Here is a 13404-nt window from a genome sequence, read left to right as displayed (position 1 = left end):
TATTTTTGCACAAAGATGGGTGCATAGAAGTATTACCCATCTTGGCCTGATTTGCTTCTGATTAAATGGGCAATAATTTTCTGATGTGAAGATGGCCAATCTCAAGCCAAACAAAAATGGTATGTTGATTGCTCTCATTCCAGCGCCTACTAATTTGAAGTTTCAATGCTGATATTTTTCTTTGCTACGGCTTCGAACGTGAAACATATGGGAGACAATTCAGACAGTATTTGGAAGCACTGACCATATTGTATATCTAAATACTGAAATTCTTCTTGTTTCTTTACAAGTGTGTGGCAACACTGATGTATACAATGATAAGTGCCAAATATGGCAAAACAATTAACTGTATAGAAGAAGGGAACTAAGAAAAGAATATTAGATGAAAGGAAGATTGACTAATTGCTCCAATAACAATTCTAAAGAGATAAGAGGTGGAAGAAGACTTTCTATATTCATCAGGGATAGAAACTGAAACTAAATAGAGTGGCTTCTGAGTGAGAGACAGTTTCACATGTTAACTTCAGTTCAAACCTTAAAAATGGATGTTGGTATTAACTTCTTCTGGAGTTCCACTCAACAATTGCGGAGAGCAGACTGTAATTTGGTATCAAATTCTTATCTGGCAGCGGCAACTTCGTCATTGGTGAATTATCGTTCTCCTGAAGCCACTTCTCTATTGCCCGACGATCATATGTGTATCCGTCCGCCGCAACACAAGGGTCATTCATTACGTCCTGTCGAGAAACTCAGCACGGTACTTTCAGGGAAAATATATGTTAAGAAACCAACCAGCAGAATTTCCAGCAAGAATGAGCCTAAAAAGCTCTTATATTTTGAGTTCAGCAACACTGGAGTAGAATATGAACCTCTAACCTATTGGTCAATGTTATAATACATTAACAAGTTGAGCTATGGTCAGGTTCACCTTATTCCTTCCTATATTATCCTTATTCAACTTACATTTAGAAACTTTCTAGATGCAAGTTCACCAACTATAAAAAATATTGTAAAAGTTATACCTGAAGAATTGGACAGATGAAATGATTAGGAATTGCAGCTGGAACTTTGGAGGGCAAATTGCGAGCCTCATCAGCAACCTTTTTCAGTGTCATCAGCAAGGGAAGTACTTGATCCTTCAAGTCAGGCCTATCTTTACGTTGCATCTCGGCACAGCGAAGTCCTAATCTTGCCAATTCATACGTCTCTTCAACAGGCCAATGCCCGGCCTCTATATCCAGAACCTTAATTAAAGTGCAGTTATCAATGGCTGTTTCCACTACATGGGTAAGTGCTACTGCTGGTTTTGCAGTTAGTAACTGCAAGATCACCATTCCAAAAGCATACACATCAGACTTAGGTGAGACTAATCCACTTCGTTGATACTCGGGATCTATGTAACAGAGAGTCCCAACTGGTCCACTATTCATGAATGCAGTAGACATTGAAGGGTCTGAATTAAACACTGTAGAAAGACCGACATCGCCGATTTTGCTCACGAGGTTATGGTCAAGTAAGATGTTTGCTGGTTTAAGATCACGGTGGATTATTGGTTTGGGTTTTGAGCTGTGAAGAAAGACAAGAGCAGAGGCTAATTCCCAAGCAATTCGAAACCTCTCATACCATGGGATTGCAGGTGTTTTGCCTCTGCGGTACAACCTATCCTCCAAGCTACCATTTTCCATGTACTCATAAACCAGACAATTCTTATCTGGACATGCACCTAGGAGAAGCAGTAGATGGGGATGATGGATTCTGCTCAAGATTTCGAGCTGAAAGTCAACAGAAGATATAAAAATTGATTCAGTTAGGATAATCATACAATATGAGACACAGAGAATTTACATGTTGAATTGTGGTGATGAATGATGATAACAAAAAAGAACAGAAAAAGCAAATTTCAGAAAGCACAAAAACTTGGTTGTGAAAGATGCTGCTGATTTTTTATAATGATACAATGGATTCAAGCAACTATTTGAGACAGTTGAACATAGGCAAATAGGTACAAGAAGACCTCGGCTATGGCATTAAGGAAATAACTAAAAGGCCTACTTTCTTTTATCGAAAACGTAACAAAATCCTAGAATCAACAAGTTTTCTAGATGTCATATTGAATAATTCACTCACCTCCTGAAGAAGTTGCATCCTTTTGTGACCATCTCTGGAGTGAAGAACCTTCACTGCTACAGTTGTATGATGCAAACTGCACTTATAAACTGATCCATGTGCTCCCATTCCAATCTTAAGATCCTCAGAAAAAGATGATGTGGCAGAAACAATATCTTCCCATTGAAAAAGTTGGTATTGCTGCAGAGGTCCTTGAAGAGCATTCTCATGCTTTCCCTTCTCTTTGGCATCCTGAAGAGCTTTTGTCTCTGCTTCCTTCCTATAGATGCCCTCTCTTTCAGCGCGTTCTTTTACATACTTTGCTTCTCTTCTCAAAGCTTCATGTTTCACTCTCTCTTCCCTTGCAAATTCTTTGGCGGCCACCTCTTTATTGTTGATCTCTTCAAGCTTCCTAGCTTCCTCTGATCGTTGTTTATTTAGATGGTTTAGCTGATCATAAACAATAACGAGGTGAATTTTCTTTTCATGGAGTCAAAATAACTTGTACTGTCACTTAATTGAAATATGCTTTTAGAATTTCTCTTATAAGCTTTTGTTCCTAATGAAAAACAGTTGGTCTCTTCCCACGCAAATTCTTTGGCATCATATTCTGAAACATGATTTTAGATTTTCTTAAATGCATTTAGGCCATAATTTACCTTCATATTCGTTTACCTCTAAAAATAAAGTAAATAAATAAAATCCATAAAACAGAACAACCCTTTATACGTTAGCTGGACTAATATAGCATTGGAGAGATTATCAAAATAGTCATGCTTGATGACGATATAATCTTGCTAAGATCAATCATCTCCCTCTGACCATGAAACAAAAACCAGAGGAGAGTATTATTCATAGGTTCCAAATGATAAATTAAAAAGAATGACATCCACCTTTCGAGAGGCATCAATCGTCTCACGTTGAGCAATTGCATACATTCCTCTTGCATGTCTTAGTTCGATTCTCAACTTTTCAAGCTCAAAGCTGACATCCGCCTGCCAACACAAGAGAACAACTTAAATATACAAATATATCATAGTAACATCAAATAAATGAATGCCAGAATGAAATTTGTATCCTAGAAGTCTTTATAGTGCGAAGATAAAACTCATGGATTTTCGAATTATCAATGTCAACAATTGATGAATGGCTGGATATCTAGCACACATGAAACTGGATCCTCCTGCCAATGAGGAATGATGGCAGATGATCCCAGGTCTCTACATCCTTTGGGATGCAAATGTATGAGTTGGCAATACAATCTTTCCTTTCCATGATTACTAAAATTTATCTCTAACACAAACTGAATTCAATTATTACCAAACTTGAACGTTACTCCCAAAACTGAACAGAACTTTTCTCAAAGGAGGTGCGTGCTTTTACAGAATAAGTGAACATTATTTCACTGCTTGTCAAAAGAACTTGACAAGTAGGCCATAAGCAAGATTTTTTGTAGAGGGACAGATATTTCATTGATGACTAAATTAGAAAGGCAATATATAACCTCTCGACCCCAGTGGTGAATTACAGAAAATCTCTCCAAGAAGAAAATAAAGCTGAAAAACTTAAAGCCTAAAATGGATGCAAATGTTTACACCACTAAAAAGCATTAAAAAAATACGAGGTAGATTGAAGGATAACTGAAGATTCTTCCATTTCACCCAAGCCAAGGAAACCAAAAGATGGAACACATGAAGTGATCAATTGAACTGACAACAAGCCAAGCCAAATAGCAGATGGATTACCTGACTTTCACTTGAGTAATAATCATTGAACGCGCCTGAAGATGAAGCTTCATCAGAAACCCAAGACAGGTTATCTGTTGACAAGCTTTTACAACTAGAGTCTCGACTCAATGTTTGTGCACAATCTGAAACATAGGAAGAAGAACGAACGCGATCCACCTGATCCCCAATATCATTGGATTGACATCTAGAATGGTTGGCTTCAATGGGGCTTGGTTTTGTCGTAAGAAGAGGTTGATTAAGGGTTGAAAGAGCTTGAAATCGTTGTAATGGTAGGGAAGGGGAAGGAGAAGGGAAATGAGAGTAGGAGGTAATTAAGCTTGAACTGCCATCTGTATCAAGAAAACAGACAGAACTGAATAACAAAATTTATTCTCATTCACTTTTTTCCTAGTTTTATCTCCTAAACCAATCTTAATAAGTGAACATATCTTTTAAATTTATAGTTTAATTAGTTAAACCACGGAGTTGAAGACTTGATAAGGTATGAAAGTTGGAATCTTTAACAAAAGGCAAAGGTAATGGGCACAAATTCCATCACTCTTATCCACTACTTTTAATTAATGAGTACCGACCAACTTAATCCTTACGGACACAAAAATCTTGAAGATCAAAATCATAAAATGTTAGCACAAAAAGTACAACAAAAGAAGAATACGTAATACATGTTTGATGTTCTAAAAAATGTACATGTGATAAGAACAGTAGTTAAGTATATAACCTAAAGACAAACGAACCCTGTCTCTAGTTAAATGCAGGTGAACCTTTACAGATGCAATTGTATAGCCTCTAAATATGAATTAACTGATGATTAGCCACCGAGTTTCCATATATCCTTTAATTGGTGATATCACTTTCATCTGATACTTCAAAAGTTGTAGCCTGGCATGTTAAACCAAAATATGTACGTAGATCAAAGCTTAACTAAGTAATGGCTACCTGTAAGGGAGCTAGATGTATAGCTTGAGTAGCTATTTGCAGAACTTCCTTCACTCGCATCATCTTTAATGCTCACGTTTGTTTCCATATCAGGTGGCCGTATTGAGGCTAGTTTTCCTTTTGAAATAGCATAGATTGTACAATATCTAGGTGCAAGGGCTGATATTCTTGAGGACAGACTGTTTAGTTTCCTAAATAAAAATGTCATCCAGACACAAGAGAGTCAACGACAGAAAAATATGAGAAAACAAAACGTAATACTATGTTTTGGTACATATTTCATTTATAACTCTTCATGCAACAAAAACATTTTTTTTCATGCGACCTTGACTCATTTCACTTATATTTATGTCGTTTCGTTTGTACAAGTTTCCAGGCATATATTATTTTCAATTCTGTGTGAACTGTACAGCAAGCATCCAATAGGAGGCACAAGTCCAGGAAGTAAGTTCAACTACCCCACTGAACATACCTCTATAATAATGAATTCTACAAATGAGAAAACTTATTGTCTTTTGGTTTCAGTAAAACTGTATAAGGCCAACCTTATTACAATGACAAGGACAAAGTTACAAGTGGAGTATTGATGATATCAGTGTTATGATCAAATAAGCACTGAACAACCTCTTTCGAATATCAAATAGACTTGAGGTGTAACAATAAAGAGAAATGATAACAACCTACTAATAGAGTTAAATTTCAAATAATTCAGTAAGATCATGGTAGAAGGTAGTTAATTACCTTGAGAATAATCCCTGTGATGAAACTCCTATAACAAGCTTGTTGATTGAACACTTTGTAACCTCTTCTATTATTGCATTTGCCACATCATCTGCTTCAAGAGTTACAACATCAAGATGAACCTACATTTCGAAAAAAGATTTGAGTTCATTCTGTTTTCCTATCCATAATTCAAACTAGAGTAAGGCTGGACCTTTCGCTGAGCAAACATCTTCTTAAATGGAAGAAGTTTTTCACTTGTCTGCCACCCGATTTCTTTCCTATAAGCCACGGCGACATCACCACGAACTTGTGAAACCGGAATTGAATTTCCCACTGCATCAACATTGGCATATAGCTTGAATATGCAATCTAAGCAAAGTCTAGCGTTAGCCACAAGAATATACAAGGAAAATCTAATGACCAGTTTTACATCAAATGAAGATTTTGTTTTGCACGTGCATCCCACATGTAGTTAACAGCATCATAAAATTAAATCACATAAGAAATTTTAAAAAATCAACACAATGTATAGGATTGACATAACTTGGTCATGGTCTCATTTCCTACTATCATTTCTTAACCAATCTCATGATGCAACGTTGTTCAAGGTTACATTGTGAGGGTGGATTTGCAAAGATTGGGGCCGCTACCCAGAATACCCTGCTTGAATTAAATTAACATAAAAATGCAAGAAAACTTATGTATATTCTCTAAATGGTCAAAGAAATGTCTTTTTCAATTTTCACCACAAGGACCTAGCTTAAAGTGAACAAAAGTAATCAAGATTTGATAAAACAATAACTTTTTACAGATAAAATCAGTATTTCACTTGATTGTTGCAGAGAAAGCTATATTCATTTCAAAGTATTTTCCTTGCCAATAGCAACCATAAATTTTACTTAAAATACCAAAAACACATTCCCTCTTTACCAATAAATTTGAAGTGCATGGCTTACTTGGAGTAGGGACACTAGTAATCCTTGGGATGATGTGCAGCAATTTGAAATGAATGATGCCGTCAGGTAGAAACTTTTCCAATGACCACCTAATTATATATTTACTGTTTTTCTTCCCACTGATAGCAACGGCTACAACTGGAGAAGGGGAAGGCAGCAACATAAGATTTCTATTGGCTTCATCTTCCATCACCTCCATAATTATGCAACTCTTGGCATCAAATCTCCTGATCAATGGTGAAAGCAAGTCAATTAAGTACACAAATCAAATCAACAACAACAAAAAAAATTGCAGCAAAGAGTGCACATATTAACCTAAAGTCTGACTCAAGGAATGATAATTCAAAATGACTCATATTTGGTGGACCTTCTATCTAACGTATCAAATTAGATATCTTGTATAACATTGTATGTTCAGAAAAACCTCCCACTACTACCGTAGGAATAAGAAAAAAAAATAATAGAAAAATTAAAATAAAGCAATAAATTTGAGAACACAAGAATTGACGTGGAAAGCTCCAACCGGAGAAAAAACTACGAACCAGAAAGAAGTTACACTATGTAAAAATTATTACAGTCACACAAAAAGATTTCCTCTATTTCCTCAACCCCAATACAAAAACACTCTTCCAAAGCTTTTGTACTACTCACACCATTTAATCCCACCCCCAAACTAGAGAATACAAAAGGGAATTTAACTAGAGTTAGCACACCCAAGCTTAGAGTGTTTCTAAGTTCTAACTGAGACGATTTGAGACCAAAGTCATTTGCTCCTTTTATAATGCTTAGAGCCCATCGCTACCTTTCAAATGTAGGACAACCACTCTTCTAATATTTTGTCAAAACCCAACATTGTAATCCCCAAAGCCCACGATTCAAACATGGGCCCTTCCATCATGTAAAACCTAAGTAGAGAACTCAAGCTTAACTTTGAGTTTCATATGTTTGGAGAACTCTAAGGGAATTTTCTATGAATGTGATTAAGGAAAGAAAACATGCTGAAAAAACCTGCGTAGATATGTAGGGACAATATTAACTTCTCATAAGCAGCTCAAGTCAAACAGGTGGCACGTCTAGATAACAGGGGGTGCAACTGAATGTTGGGCCATTAGGTACCAAGTCTGGATTGATTCTATATCCTAGGCATGGGGAATCATAAAACACACCCAATAACAAAACAAATCATAGTGACCAATCTTTTCAAAACCCTCCAATGTACAAGTACAACAAACTAGATGACTTTGAACATGAAACCTGTAATAAAATCTACCAATAAAAGGAAACTGATGCACGGCATCAGTTAGTCAGAATAAAACATCCCAAATAAAGCATCCAAACAACTATGTAAATGCATGAATAATTACTGTTTAAGAAGGATACGGGTTCTTTGGGGAAGGGGAAGTTCGTTGACACAATATAATTGAGAGAGAGCATTATCCAATGCCCTCTGAGTTGAATATACACCAGAAAGTTGAGGAGAAACAAAACACCATCTCAGACTTAAAGCATCAAACTACAATAAAATCCAACCAAAAATAACTGGAAATGAGGAATTCCCAGTTCATCAATTAAAACCAAAACAGAAAAACGAGTCCCAGCTGCTTAAAATCAACTCGGTTAAGTGTCCTTTCAACAAGAAGCAAATACAAAATTTGGGTAGAGAATATGAAACAGTACCCTCCACAGGCAGAATTTCCCCTAGAGATGCCCAAGTTCACCGTGCCTCAAAACCCAGAAAATGGCTTCGTTTGGAAGTCTAATGATAATCTAAACGAAAAAGATGGGAATCGTGTCAGTGTGGGAAAATGAAGAAATGGGGAAATGGGGAAAGGGGTCAAATGGTTTTTGGTCTTCTATTCATTCATTCCTCAACCCATTCACAGAAATGAAGTAAGACTTTTCAAGATGATGTTCTATAGTAATAACTTCTCATTTGGCGTTAAGGCCTAATATTTATTACACATGCTCTGCTCTCTACTAGTGCAGCAGAGGAACCATAAATCACCATGTGAAATGGTACCAACCTTTTTTCCTTTCAGCACAACAACTAGAATTCAACTTCTAATGGACCCACATACCTCAATAACACTGAACTAAGGTCATTTTTGTTTTACAGTTAAAAGAGTTCTATCACTTATAATCCCATAGTTTAAGCCACAAATGAAGTTTCACCCTCAATTAAAATTTCGTTTTAAAATCGTTAACGCATCACTTTCACTTTCACACATGCATTAGAATTTCTTCAATATAGAAATTACTAAAATGAAACAAATAATATTTTTTGTTAATATTAGTGATTCTTCATTTTTCCTATAACATGTTACTTAATTTGGTAGAATTTTTGGTGAATACTAATCTTATTTAGGTAATTTTGAATTAATTGTAAGTTGAATTATGTGAAAATTTATAAATCTTAAGTGAAATTTCTAAATAGATGCATTTATTTAATTCAGATTATGATTGATACAACACTAAAATTTAGGAGTACAAATTGATTTTTTTTAAGTTATATATTTCTAGTAATCCACATCCAATGACACAACATGATCGAGATTTGTATTTTAGTAGTTTAGTTAGGAAAATATGCCTCTCTTCTAATTTTGAATGGTAGTATATGCTAATGGATAAAATAAGTCAATATTGCCTAAAACAAAAAAAGTCAATAAAAATCCTTATCAAACCCACAATTAATTTTGGCATTTCTCTTTTCTAAATAATGAGTATGATTAAAAAAACAAAAAGTCAATAAAATGTTGTTTTTTCAACTTTATCTTTTAATATAAATATGTGGGGTTGGAATGTTGGTGTTAAGTAGTTAAGATTGAACCTACATGGAAAGTTCTAATAGACAAAATATTTTAACTGTACATGTCATTCATACTATTCTATTTGGAATTCAACGATGATAGAGGTGAGAAATTGAGCTATCAACTTTTAAGATGTTTTTTTTTTTTATTGATGCTAAAATTCGATAAAGAGAAATGTACCTAACCTTCATGTGACACTAGTAGTGAATTTGTTTGGAGAGAAAAAGAATGTGGCTTGCAAAAGAGAAAACATCCACACTGATGTAGTACTTGTCACACACACTCCGATGCTTAAATGAAAGAGTGAAGAGTGTGAAGATCGAGCACATAATTTGGCTTTAACACAAACTAACTCTCTCCCTTGGGCCCATTGAGCCTAGAGCGATATTTTTGGCCTAAACATTGATATTTTCTTGACCTCGTTGCTTTTATTATTATTTTATGTGTATTATACTCTTCCATCTAGAATCATCTCTAACATTTTTTATACAACAAATATGAAGATGAGAATTGAACTCCAGCCTCATGAGAGGTAGCACATGTCAATTATAGTTGAAATATGTTGATTTTGAAATTTGAGATAATAATTAATGTCTTTACTCGGTGAACTATGTTTGAGTTCACAAGAAAATTATACATTGATAAAATTTGGTATAATCAGTCATGTTTACTGAACTGTAATTAAAAATTGATGTAATTGAAATGAGATTTCATTGATGGATGAAGTGTAATAAACCTGAATCGCAAACATAATTAGATTGTTTTTTATTGTGTTTATCTAAAATTATGAATCTATCACATTTTACTATTACCATTATCGTAATCGTTACTGCTTGACCCTAATGGTAACAGTAACAGTAAAGGTAATGGTAATAATAAATGTGACAGATTTATGATTTTCATTAACAATATCGGTAACGATAATAGTAAAAGTAGTGGGTCCCATAATTTTCAATCACAATTAGATTGAGCACTTTCAATTCCTCAATTAAATTACATGATTTGATTACAAGTTTTGATGTGGGCTCTACAATTCATTACGATTATGAAATGCAGGTAAACAACAATAAAAGTCATCAACCGGATCCGACTTTTTTACATTACCATTGATGGATTACCTTTCACATGGGGTAAGATGGCCTAATCAACAATGTGGGGTTAAACCTATCAACATCCATGTAATGTAGACCAATCAAAATAAAAGTGGGATTCTTGAATCAAGTCTAAATTCAAATATTAAGTCATGTTTCGTAGATAATTTGAAAACGGAAATTTGAAACAAATGATTAAATGAAAACAGAGTTGTATTTCATGTTTTCAGATACGTGTGTTGTAGCATATTCAGAAATTGGATTCTAGTTTAAATAATTGTAAACTAGTTACAGTTACCCATAGAATATTAGTTGACAATAAATTTTTATTAATTTATTTATAAACATGTTTTAGGTTAAAAAATGTGACATCTCAACTTTTTGTGTAATTTAAATTTAGTTATTTTATAATATTTTAGGGTTATTTTGGATTTTTGGAGGTTTGTGAAAGGATAATTCAATTTTAATTTTGGAATTTAAATTTGATTAAGAAAAATTTGGAATTTATAAAATTGTTTCAGTTTTAATTTTATTTGGAAATTTTGAATTAAAAGTGGGAGTTTTTTTATTATTATTATTTTTTTAGATTTTTTTTGGAGAAGATAATTAGAATTAAATCGATTTATTGAGATATTGGATTTGAAATTATTTTTTCAAAAAGGTTTGAGATTTTAATATCCAAAGAAAATTTTGGATATTTGAATTTTGGAAAAGGAAAAGGAAAGGGGTTTGAGTTGTTATAAATAAGTGACTGTGTTAAGGTTTTATTTTTAAGTTAAAAAAAGAAAGAAAGAAAAAAAATAAATTAGAAAATAAAGAAAAAACAAGTAAAAAAAAATTAAAAAAAGAAAAAAGAAAAAAGGAAAAATCTTTTTTTTTTCTTCTTCTGTATGCACGCAAAGAAGACCATCCCCCACCCCCTATTTTTCCGTTAGTTCAAACCAAGCTCTAGCATCCCCCACCCCCTATTTTTCCGTTGTGTCGTTCTTTCATTTCTGTCGTCATAAGCCGCCAGCCATCGTCGTCGCTCCCTTCACGCCGCTCGTCGCCGACTTGGGCCCTAGGTCGCTCACTCCAACCGTACCTCCTTCAACTCCAGCCACCACCAAAGGTCATGTGAGCGTCGGTCATTCTCGAGCACTAGATTTGGAGTTTGGAAAATTTTACAAAGTGATCCAAAAACCAAAAACTTTTCTACCAATACCCTTCTAAAAACTTTTCTATCACTTACCTTTTGTCCATGCAAAATTCTAAACTTACCCTCAATTTTAAAAAGCCTTCAAACTAAAGTCACATCTTCTTCCTTCAACCATTTCCCAAGTATTCAATATGTATTCAATGCAACACAAACATTCCACCGAAACATTTATTGTTGGGTTTTATGTCCTAAAAACTCGCCGTTTGTAAAATAATAAACATTTTCTATAATCAATATACTTGTTATTGATCTCATAAATTGTATGAAAGTCTAAATCCAATACACTAAGACTCATGACTATTGTATGAGTACTTGAACTTTATGTGGAGACATAAGTGTGGATCGGGTTCGAGTAAATAGTCAAAATGATTTATGGTACATTAATGAGGTTGGGTACCTTATTCTAGTAACACCATTGGATGCGGCCTACTCTGTAGTTATTACAAAGAGTTGTAAAGTGCTACATACGATGTGATCCTAATTCGTACATGTTATGACATGAGGAATAAGGGCGTCCTATACAATGAGTTTGCATAAGATCAGAACCAAAAAATAAGTCACTCTTACTTTATAACGTTGTTTACTGTTTAAGACTGATTATTTCACCTAGATGACCTAGGTAATTCGATCTTAATCCTGAGCTAACTATGAACTCTGTTTCTTCGGGATTGCTTCTAGATTTGCATGGTTGAGGGTTGGCTCAACAGCGCTGGCTCAATAAGAATCCTATTTCAGGGGTAAGACTGGATAGATAGTTAGGGACATGGGGTGCAAGACGGAGTTCACGCCTACCCGATTAAGGAACAGAAGAAAGGTTGTTCTCTCAAGTACTGAATCTAGGTCTTGAACAAGGGGCCCCACCCTCTTACTAGGCTGAGAGAGTTTGGTTTGGTGATTGGATCACAAACCAGTTGTTCATTAGAGGATCAGTAGGGACTTGAAGAATAAGACATAATCTCGAGGGTAAAACAGATATTTGACCCAGCCGTTATTACGAACAACCTGTGAAGGGTCAACTTAAATCATGTGGACATAATATATCTACAGGAGTGCAACTATGGGCTTTAGTGGAGTGACCCATTAGTTAACGAATGAGAATTAATTTGGTCTAATGAGTTTAGTCGATTAATCTCAGATCGTTGGAATATATGATCTGTAGGTCCGCGAAGTACCCCTACTAGCTCGTAATGGACTAGCTCTAGAATAGCGTGATATGTTAATTAGAAACGTTCAAATTAGAATTAAGAGAATTAGTAATTATATGAGATATAATTACATGTTTAATTTTAGAATTAAACAGAATAGAAGAATTTATATATTTAAATATGATTTAAATATATAAAGATGGATATGTGTTAAAATTAATTTAATAATTTATATTAAATTAATTAAGTTTTGATTAATAATTAATTTATGAAATTAATTAATTTTTAATTTTTAAAATCAAAATAGATTTTATAAAATCAAAATTTGATTTTTAGATAAAATTGGAAAATTGGAAAACAAAACATACTTAAATGGAAAATGAAGTTTTTCCATTATCCATCTTTGAAGTAGCTCACACATGAAGTAACATCTTGACCCTGTCTTCTCTTAGCATGAGCTGTAACTCATGCAACTCTTCTCTTTTCATGTTGATTTGCAATATAATGAAGAGATTGGAGTGAAAATCGGGCATGCAATCTATAGTGAATTTTAGAGAAAATTTGATTTGAAGAATGGTTATTCAACAAGGTTGCTGCAGTGAGCTTTTTTCCTTCATCCCTTGATTCAAGCTTGTTTTGAGTCCCACAACTCAATTTAGAGCACCAAGAGAATAGTGGGGAAGATCTTGAGGTG

The 13404-nt window shown here is 34.3% G+C and overlaps 1 protein-coding gene across 2 annotated transcripts; it reads right to left on the bottom strand.

The window, feature by feature from the left end:
• Positions 1 to 227: 227 nt before the first annotated feature.
• LOC120069445 (U-box domain-containing protein 35-like) lies at positions 228 to 8438 on the bottom strand. Of its 2 annotated transcripts, none has more exons than XM_039021211.2 (10): positions 8147 to 8438; positions 6470 to 6696; positions 5725 to 5882; positions 5532 to 5653; positions 4791 to 4981; positions 3852 to 4183; positions 3000 to 3101; positions 2128 to 2556; positions 1023 to 1772; positions 228 to 737 (listed from the first exon to the last, which is right to left on the bottom strand). In XM_039021211.2, the coding sequence occupies exons 2-10, from the start codon at positions 6666 to 6668 to the stop codon at positions 555 to 557; spliced, it is 2466 nt and encodes an 821-aa protein (XP_038877139.1). In that variant the 5' UTR covers positions 6669 to 6696; positions 8147 to 8438; the 3' UTR covers positions 228 to 554. The 2 variants fall into 2 exon arrangements, with proteins under 2 accessions (XP_038877139.1, XP_038877140.1); XM_039021212.2 differs by having other exon boundaries at positions 5725 to 5846; positions 8147 to 8392.
• Positions 8439 to 13404: the final 4966 nt, after the last annotated feature.

The sequence above is a fragment of the Benincasa hispida genome, chromosome 12, assembly GCF_027475165.1.
Source record: "Benincasa hispida cultivar pf3 chromosome 12, pf3_genome.v1.1, whole genome shotgun sequence".
In the NCBI taxonomy this organism is placed as follows: domain Eukaryota; kingdom Viridiplantae; phylum Streptophyta; class Magnoliopsida; order Cucurbitales; family Cucurbitaceae; genus Benincasa; species Benincasa hispida.
This window is presented reverse-complemented; position numbering and strand designations above follow the sequence as displayed.

Coding starts and splice junctions, on each gene's coding strand:
- LOC120069445 (XM_039021211.2), bottom strand. CDS start 6,668: ATGGAGGTGATGGAAGATGAAGCCAATAGAAATCTTATGTTGCTGCCT. Junction 4,982..5,531: donor TCACAGGGATTATTCTCAAG/GTAATTAACTAC, acceptor ATTTTTATTTAG/GAAACTAAACAGTCTGTCCT. Junction 3,102..3,851: donor ATTACTCAAGTGAAAGTCAG/GTAATCCATCTG, acceptor TTGTGTTGGCAG/GCGGATGTCAGCTTTGAGCT.